The sequence below is a fragment of the Fopius arisanus genome, unplaced genomic scaffold (assembly GCF_000806365.1).
Source record: "Fopius arisanus strain USDA-PBARC FA_bdor unplaced genomic scaffold, ASM80636v1 scaffold00038, whole genome shotgun sequence".
Classification (NCBI taxonomy): domain Eukaryota; kingdom Metazoa; phylum Arthropoda; class Insecta; order Hymenoptera; family Braconidae; genus Fopius; species Fopius arisanus.
This window is the reverse complement of record NW_011887777.1, coordinates 368,275-378,564: the sequence shown is the minus strand read 5'-3', so window position 1 is coordinate 378,564 and position 10,290 is coordinate 368,275. Positions and strand designations below refer to the sequence as shown.

General features: G+C 34.8%; 1 protein-coding gene across 5 annotated transcripts in view; it reads left to right on the top strand.

The window, feature by feature from the left end:
- Nucleotides 1-10,290, top strand: part of LOC105266394 (uncharacterized) — a 31,779-nt gene that overhangs the window by 17,001 nt on the left and 4,488 nt on the right. For 2 of the 5 annotated variants that reach the window (XM_011304521.1, XM_011304519.1), the window contains exons 1-2: nt 5,416-5,545; nt 7,566-8,336. In XM_011304521.1, the coding sequence (XP_011302823.1) occupies nt 5,525-5,545; nt 7,566-8,336 (792 nt within the window). In that variant the 5' untranslated portion in view covers nt 5,416-5,524. Of the gene's footprint in view, nt 1-5,415; nt 5,546-7,565; nt 8,337-10,290 lie in introns of those variants that run through there. The other 3 variants (XM_011304518.1, XM_011304520.1, XM_011304522.1) reach the window with 3 other exon arrangements.

Here is a 10,290-nt window from a genome sequence, read left to right as displayed (position 1 = left end):
TCGAAGTAAGAATTTATCAACTTGTTTATTTATTTTTATTATTTATTTATCCATATATAGCCGATCGGGCTCTTTAGATTTTATTTATTTATTATAGAAATGAACAATAAAATGGGACTTGTGGACATACTCTGATAACAAAATGGCGGATGTTGGGTTATTTGAATCCCTGAGCCCTCCCTCCCGTTATTTTTTCCCATTGATTCCTAGAGTGATATAATACTATTGACTTTTGTTACCACCGAGTATTATTTCCTCGATGCAAAATATGTACTTGGACTTACCGGTACACTTGGTAAAGGGGGCGTATCGCATATTAACGCAAACAATAACCTATAAAGGATTATGGGTTTCCCTACAGCGATAAACGATTGTGAAGTCAGGAGAGAAAGAATGGAGACCGGGGGTCCACAGTGCAAAATTACGAGAGATAAAAGGAGAGAGAAAATGGAGGGATTCTCTTGGGTGGGTACCGGGGCCCCCCCATGTAAATGCAAGTAATAAAAAAAAAATTGCCCTCCCCGCCTTCTCTTAGTCGGGGACCAAGGAAGAATAAATAATTTGAAAAATATTGCCGCTGTTAAATGCCAACGGAAATAGGAAAATTTATCTCTATTACGGTCTGATGACGGCATTGGAAAAATTATTCTCATAGGAAATACCGCCAGTTCAATTATTTTCCACTGGAAAATTTTGGTAATCATTATAATTATAATAATATATTCTATATAGAGATATACTATCTTAAAATGTTTATTGAATTATTTATAATTTTATTACCACACGTTTGAAATTTCCGCACACAGAAAATAAATATATATGAATCAAATGTAAAATATACTTGAAATAAATAGATTAAAAATAAATAAATTAATTAATTAATAATAATAATAATAGATATATTAAATTATACTTAAATCAAGTATAACATATACTTGATTAAAGTTTTTTTTTTTCGTCCACTTTTGACATATTGTTATAGATCTTTAAAATTTCTGTAACAAATACAATTTTATTAACCCACATGCGTTTCAATATCGTCGGATGAAATATATTTTGAAATAGATGCACGCATAACCGTGACGCATAGATAAAACTGTAAAAGGGCTGTTGTATAATGCAGCGATGCAAAACGTTAAACACGGGTATAAGTAAAGGTAGAGTGAGTTGAATGAGTAAAATATAATGCGAATGCCCCGCGGTATTTTCTTATTGACGAGTAAAACCAGGTCTTGATGGTTTTGGTGGGAGAGAAACAAACATCGGTTTCATATCCTCGTGTACGACTTCTACAAGGCAAGGATGATGCTACCTAAAAGGCAAGACTCAACAGAAAAATTCATCTTTCTCCTTTATACCCGTTTGCCACGATCGTTTACCTCGTTTCTCGTGTAAATCCACAGATTCCTTCGGTTAATTCATTTTTTTTTCTCCTTTTTCTTTCAACTCCCCCCCCCATTTCAACGCACGCTTTTCTTTGGTCTTTAACCATCGGTTCAGCGTTCGTTAAAATTTTTCATTCGATACTTTCAACATTTTTATCCTTTTTCACTCATGAATTTTTCATCGCTACACGCCAGTCCTTTTTCCGACCTGTTGCTTTTTTTAACCGTATTTGCATGTTTATGTGTATCCCGAGTCAATTTGATACTCGAAATTTTACTATTGGATGTTTGATTGATTATGATTATTGATTATTTATATTTAGTTGATTTTTTTAGGGACTAAGTTCTTTTAAATCTACTAATTAATTAATGGAGTCAATTGATGTTTTTTGTGAGATTGAAAATGTGGTATTGAAGATTATTTATTTATTTTATTTTCATTTTAAAAAATGAAAAACGCATTTGTCCGTTTGGGTGACCGCTCTGAATTTTATGCGATAATAATATTACCTCTCAAAATGTTGAAAATCGTATATTTCGTAACAAGTGCGGAAAAGTGATTTTCGGTTTGTGGGAGGTTTATAGCACGAGTCGACGGCAGGTTATAACATTAGTCTGTCATATGAAATATTTATAGCTGTAATATTTTTAATTATTTTGCCCTTATTACCATTTCCATTAAATTAAATTATGGATTTCTTTAATTACCCATTTTTTCATTCACATAGCACTCCATTTTTATTCAATAATTTTATTATTCAGTAATAAAAAATAATAATCGTTTAATTATTTCCCCTAATTTTCGATTGTGAAGTTCACTTGAATATCGGAGGTTTTTCTCACGCCATTTGATTGATCAATTGGATGATTCGGAATCTCTAAATTATTCATGAACATTGGCAATCCATTTGTTTCCAATTAATCAAACGAGGCCGGGGCAGGGGTGGGGAGGAGGCGAGGGGGGGGGGGGATTGTTTAATTTGTCTTTTGCAGTTGATAATGGATGAATGAGCTAAATGGTGAAGCCCCTGAATACGTCGGAATTGATTCACTCGAGTTGAGATGAAAAAATCCAACTGTTTATTCCAGTGACAGGCTAATGCATTTGGGTCGAGTGTTGTTATTAAGGGGTTAATTAAAGGCATAAAGCGTGAGAGGCCTCTGAATATTAACCACTCACCATAAATAACCCCTCGAGATGAAGATCAAGTTTTATTTTGAGAAAACAATTACTCGTATTGATATTTTTCCAAATTGCCTGTTTTTTCTCAGCCCAGTTTTTCGCTCATATCTCAGAGTCCAAGGGAAATAGCTATTTTTTTGTTTATACATTTTTTATAGATAATTTTACAAGCTACGAAAAAGGTAGGGATGAAAATATCTGTATCTGTCTTCAATTTTAAAGTATTCCCCAAAAACTCGATAATTGCTGAGTAAAAATTGTAAAATGGGGGAATTATCGAGTTGTTTGAATTGAATGGAAGAAATGAAATCGTGACGGTTTGAATTGCGGGTTGATGGAGTGGAATCGATGCAAATTGATTGATTTATCGGGGGATTTAATCTGGATATTTGGGGAAAAGTCTGGAGCTACCTACCACGGCGCCGGACTGAGGCCCCATAATTCCTTTGTAATTACCCACCTGGGGGCCCGTAATTATTCCAGGCCGAGAAGTTGAAAATGATCTATTCCACGAATATTCGAGGGCCAAAGCAGAGAGACTGTCTGCACCCGAAATTGCACCGATTTCTCCATCAGTCGTCGCCAGAAGTAAATTGAAAAATTATTCATAAATTAATTGACTATTATTAATTAATTGTTTTGCTAATATCTATTCAACTATTTGCATTTGGAATTGGTGGATTTTCTTGTGAGTTGTCGATCCAGATAAGGGCACATTGTTTCAAATTGGATAGAAAATCGAAGGGCGAAAAAATTATCCAAGTTCTGAGTTATTTTGTCGGAGGATTTTCCCTCATCCTCTGGAATCACGTAGTCTCCGAGGGACGCGAAAGGAATGTGTAATGTCGAATGAATTCCCAGAAGGAACTCGAAATAACGTGAAGGAAATTCCGCAATGGAGAATCTCAAAATCCATAAACATAGCGAATCCGGGTTGAATAAATAGCGATAGAAATATTCTTTCGCATTCTTTCAAAATTTTTCAAAACTGACGAGATATTTTACGTACAAAAAATTGCAGTATTTTTATCGAAAACTATTGAAAGTTCATTGAAAGTTATTGAAAAATTGTTGGGTGCGTTATCATCATAGTAAACAATAATTCTGGGATGAAATAAAAATTTGATTCGTGAAGTGATCGCAGTGAAATGAAATATTTTCTCGACAGGGCAGTCGTGCCCCTTCGGAATTTCTCATTCATTGTTGCATATGTCCCCAGTTATTCTTACTGTTTGTCCCGATGTGACGTCATCGTCGAGATCAATCATTAAGTCAAGTCTCAACGATTGGGACAATCATGCCACCACCAATCAGAGTCTCAATCCTCAACTCTTTCCAAGTACTACTTTCCCCTCTTCCATTGTCTTCCATTATTATGTTTTTCTTTTCCTTGCCACGAGCTTCCGGTTTTCACCTTCGAAATGTCAAAAGTCGTGGAGCCACTCCATCATTTTATTTTGAAAAAAAAAACACCGTAAATTATCTATTCCGATTGTACTGGAAATGCTTCTTCCACCGAGGCCTGTTTATCTTGAAACTTAAGAGAAAGATATTATGATATTTTTGCAGACTTTCTGCGAATGAATAATTTTCTAACAAATTAATTCGAAAAAAAAATCGGAAATGGTAGGAGTAAATGTGAGACCCAAAGCACGTAATTCACGAAATAACAACAATTGCTACATAAATCTAGAATAATTATGACACATCTGCCATGTCACCTGGCGCGTCGAATTTCGCAATCCCCAATAGCATTTCCGTTCTACATTCAAGTGTCTCCCGCCACTAATTACCCCATAAAAAACATGAAACTGAAAGAAAAAAACGTCCAGAAAAAAAGCCTTCAATTCTCTAATAAATACCTCGTTAGTCCTCCGGAAAACCATAGTTAAGATTTTTCTTGCTATTTCTCACACATAAATAATGCGAATAGAGTGCCAGATAAATATAATCTTGCAATAACCCCTGAGAGACATCTCCCCGTGAATTCTAGGATACAATTATACGGTTGGATTGGCTCACGGAGATTATAACAGGTCTCGATGACGAATTCACGAATACATCAAGTTGTCTTGGGAAACAAACGTTATTCAACGCCTCGAGGATTTCTGTGTTCCAGTTGACTCCAGATGTACTTATTCTTCCAGCCCCATTTTTAACAAATATATCAGCACGAGATTCCCTGGATACTGGTAACGGAATTTTTTCTTGCACTGTATGGAAAATGATATTTTACGCACACCCCGCGTACGCAAAACGGCACTTTCCACACGTGATGAAATAGAATATTTTGGTACGGATTGCGAGAAAGTTCCTTTGGATTGGTGGAAGGTTTATAATACGGGTCGAAAAAGAGTGATATAATAATTTTATGCGGAGCGTGCGCAAAATCCCACTTTCCACACGTTGCGGTGAAATAGAATATTTCCATACGATTAAGAGAAAGTGTTTTCGGAGTCATAAGAGCTTTATAACACGAAGCGAAGACGCGTGATGTAATAATTTTACGCAGAGCGTGCGCAAAGTCCCACTTTACACACATAGTAATGAAATAGAATATTTCCGGACCATTGCGGGAAAGTATCTGTGGGCTTGCGAGAGGTTTATAGTACAAAATGAAGACGAGTGATATAATAACTTTGCGTGGAGTAAAAATATATGGTTTGGTCCTTAGAAAGGACGCAGAAGGCTATAAGTGACAATAACTCGGACTAAAAATGATTCATTCTTCCCTCGTTGCCACTTAGTACATGTTGAGACGCGCAACTGGACAGTTGGCTTACAATCACAATTGAAATCACTTTTTCCTCATTCTGTCAAACAGAAAACAACACAATGTTATATTAATATTAGCAATTATATTCATAAAATTCATCCCTTAACATTTTAAATATTAGTAAAAACTTGTTTGTTCAAATATTGAATAAAAGTGGCTGCGGCAAAAGCCAGTGAAAATATGACGGATTATCATTTCAAGGTATGATAAATAAATGTTTTTTTTTATTCATTAACGATATCCAAGTTATTTTGTTTATTCCTGAGAACAGTAAATCATAAAAGAATATTATTATATAAATTCTAAGATGTAATAAAACTCTAAGTACGGGCGAATCTTACAATTGAAAAATAATTGGTTTCAATGTAGATATTGATTGTTTATAAATGATTAATAAAAATAGTCGTCATTTTGAAAAATCGTATTTGTTACAAATGATTTTATAAATCTTCTGACAGCAGTTGTAATCCGATAAAATAATAAAAACAAATAATAAGGAGTTTTTCACGGTAGATTTTGTGGATGAGTTTTGGAAAATGATCTCGACATCAAGAGTTATGATTCTATTTGTCATAAATATTTATACAATGTTGTAACAATAAATAGAGAAAGGTAAGGCCAGTAAGAAAACTAGGATTTCTTGTGTCTAGCATAATAAGACAGCTTTTTTCCACAACTTCCTCAATTACCGAGGAATTTCGCATGTGATAAACGATTTTTTTCTGACATTAATGCCAACTATTGCAAAATATGTTTTTCTAGAGCTTTCGATAATTACGTGGCTAATTACCATTGATAAAACATTCAGCATAATGTGCGTCATTTATTAGCAAATAAAACAACTGGATAATTGCATTCTTTATGAACGACTATAGTTGTTGCTAATACACTAGCAATTTTCTTTTAAATGGTTTTATTTTTTCAAAATGTTTATTTCCCTGTTCTATTCGATTCTACTCTTTCACCCGATAGTGCATATTTAATTGTTTATTTATTTTATCCTCAACCAATTAAATATTGATTAATTAATTTTTTAAAACAATTCTTTGAGTGATCGACAATCGATCGATTTTTAGATAATCCCTTCATTTATTTTTCATTCATTTATTATTATTATTCTTGTCAATTAAATTCAAATCGGAAGTAATGACAATGAATTAAATTCAATTGAATTAATGAAAAAAAAATTTATATACTATCCTCAATCATCTCCAGATTTTCGTCAAATTATTTTCTCTGACATGATTCTTGAAGGTTTGGCTAAAAATAATTAAACAATCGATTTCTTCATTAATTTCGGTGCTCAGGCGCATGAGGATGAGTGAAAATCTCTCGCAAAATTTCCGCAGTGAAGTCATAAATCGGAACGCGATTACTTTTACTCTAATCATTAAAAGCCAATTATCGGAATGACTGATATTCCGTGAAACCATTAAGCCACATTTTTTCCTGTGTTTTTCCAATCTATTCCATAATTTTCTCTTGAGTTTTTGAATGACTCACTTCATCGCCATTCCTACGTACTCGAACTATTATTTTCCGGTTCAATTCTTATCAACAGTCGTAATTAATCATTAAGCCATTGATTTCCAATTTGGTAATTACTCCCTTTTTTTTCAATAAAATTGTCATTTCAAACAAATTGTTCATTTGAATGAAATAAACAATTCACTTAAAATCTCATTTACAAATTTCAATCTACTATCTCCGGGGTATCTCATTTCAGGGTATTAATTATATAAAATTCATTACCTTTATCGATTAAATTTTCAATTAAATTAATTAACCTCATTAACGTGCATAAATATTTGCATTTAAAATTCGCGGTTAAATATAATTATCTTTGTTCAATCCATAATAAACAGATATGTGGGAGTAAATTAATTCAGTAGTAGTAATTATTTCCCCTCAATGGATGAGCAATAATTACAAAAAAATTAATGAAGAATTAAGTTAATGAGTTGTTTTCATAGAAATAAATGACATTTGGTCGAACCAATTGGAAATTTCTACGATTCCATCACAAATAGACTTTCATAAAGCAAAAATAAAGAAACGAGTGACAGCAACTGATTTCTGTCATCCGGGTGTCCAAAAATACCCATTCCCCACCCATAATCCCCTGGCACATGCACCCGATGGAGACGACGAGCCCCAGAATGAAAGATCCCCCCCATCACCTAAAAATGCACCAACCATAATCAACTTTGTGATTAAACAGATGGAGAATCGGGGATACGAGGATGACTCTTTGAACCTAGAGGACCAGCACATCCATCAACAGCAGGAAGTCACCATAAAAGTATCGGAAACCCCAGACACCCACGTCTACGAGGACATAATCATAGGAATGGATTCACCGAATAAAAGTGTCTTTGATAATCGTTTGGAGATGAGCTGTACCTCACAGGGTGTCCTTCAGAGGAATTTGACGTTACCATTGCGTAGAAATAGTGAATTGAATAAAGACGAGATAACGAGGTACTCGGTACGAGTGACTAGTACAGAGAGGAATCCGATGCCGAGAGAGAGCAAGCTGAGTGATGACAGTTTAATGGACATGAGTGAAAAACCGAGGAGAAGACGGAAAAAAGATTGCAAGCATTGCAAGATGAAGGCCAACGAGGAAGCAAAGAGTAACAGATATGTCGATTCTGGGAGGAATCCGACAGCCAATTCCATTCAGCCGATATTCACCATTCCTGATGGAAGACTTCCAGGATTTGGCATTCCCACCAGTCAAAATTCATGTTGTGTCAACTCATGCGCTGTCTTTGCCATCGGTAATGGGGGATTTTATGACAGAAAAGTCATGAGTTATGATAAGAACGAGGTCGAGCCCAGGTTGACCACTTTGGGAGAGGACAGGGCTCTTATCACACCTCCAAAGCATCGGACTGGCATGAAAGTCAATTCTATTTATTCACAAGATCAGTGGAAGGCGAAGGATCATGGGGGAATCGTCGCCGAATTCAAGGATCAAGCCTTTCAGGTGAGCAACTCATTTTTATTTTACACTGAAATTTCATATAATTATTTAAAATTATAAATCATTCAACAAAATCGTTCATTTTATAACATTAATAATGTCGTACTTGATTTGTTAATCGAATCATTCGGGAAAAATCATGGAGAATCAGAAAAATTCAGGTGAAAATGGAAAATTTATGGACTTTTGTAATGATTTATTTAAAAAAATGCTATCAAATGTCAGAATTAATGGGGTAAATAGTGGAAGAGTTGAAGCTGAAGATTTGATTTTTGATGACTTCCAGAAAAATTGCGGGAATGAGAAATTGTTGATTGTGTTAACGAATCTGTATTGCCTGGAGTGACTAACAAAGGCAGATTGATAATTGGCAGAAGGGACTCTGGGTACAGCTAGCAACAATTTTCTACTATTCAACGTCTGACGTTTTCTAAACCGACTGTTGGCTTTTTAATGATCCCAAACAGTAAAAGTTGTAGGAAATAAGTTTTTATCCGAGCGTTTGACTGGCCTTCCGTCTCGTTACCTCGTAATTAACCGCCAGAGCCGCAGTGAGCTGTGATTACTTGTTGTGGGATTCCCTCACTTGTTAACTCCTATTCTCTCCAACTTTTTACACCACTTTTTAGACAACAAAACGGCAAATACAGGGAACAATCATTTTTATTTACTCTATCCTGGGAATTATTTTCACGGAATTGTTTATTTTAGATTGCCGCCGCTTTTTGTTGCTTTGCAAAAAGCCTCAAGCGGCTTGTCATTAAACTTTTAAGTGCTATATTCATATTATATCGTAATAAAGAAATTATTAAATAATAGTGCATGTCAAATGTTTCACCTTTGAATAGTTTATGACAATCTAGGGGAAAGATAACACACATTTTTTGGTTGTCATTAATTTTAAGGGCAAAGATTTTTTTTTCTATAGCAAATTTTTGATTGGATTTTGTCTGGGGATTTCTATACATCTCTAGATTATTCTATAGGTAGAACATTCAATCTATAGGTTTTTGGCGATTTCTCTAGATTTTTATATACCAATTCAGTTTCAAATCGTCAGTTTAAAAAATCTCAACTTTGCTTTGTCTCACTCGATTTTCTTATCGTTCACTTCAGAGTAAGAGCGTCAGAGATAACGTCGAACGTTTTGAGCCTCTGCCAGAGGAATTGGCAAATGAAGTAAGTGCATGGAGCATTGCGCGTACAATTTTTCTTCCGGATGAAAATTCAGCTGTGGCCGTAATATTTAGCCATTTACCTCTCATCGCTCGGGATGTGGAGTTTGAGTAACGGAAATCGTTAGAGCGGATTTATGGGGTGGAATGGAAAATTGGAGTGGCTTTTTCTCCGATTTTCTAGCGGGATAATTGGGATGCACTTGGGCGGCGATTCATCTGTTGATTCCTCCAGTCGTTCAGTGCAGTGTCCAGGGTTTTTACTTCAACTAATTACTTTTTCCACTCTTTTACCACAAACTCCAGCAATATTCAAATTATTTCTCGCGTTCTCCATTCAATAACACGTTTATTTATACTAAAATCAGGAATAGATAAACCCCGGAATCTGATTAATGCACAATTATTAGTTTCGAAATTAAATTGCTTTCTGGAGGAATAATCAATAATGATTATTATTCAATAAAATAGTGAGTGATTAATTGATAAATGGGCATTACTAATTACTCTGAAGATGAGTATTTGGATATCTCAACTGGGTCGATGGGGATTTCCAGTGGATGCACTTCAAGGATAATATGGAGAATATTTAAACAAATCGAATGACTGAGTAAACTGTTAAGAATTCTCATCTAGTGACCACTGACCACGCACTGACTCGTTATTACTGAGAATGAAAACATTCGTGGAGTAGCCTTGATATTAAATATAAAAAGTGATGCTATTTCGGATGAAAGAGGACGCTTTAATGTAACACGAGGACGTGAATTATGTCAGTGAAG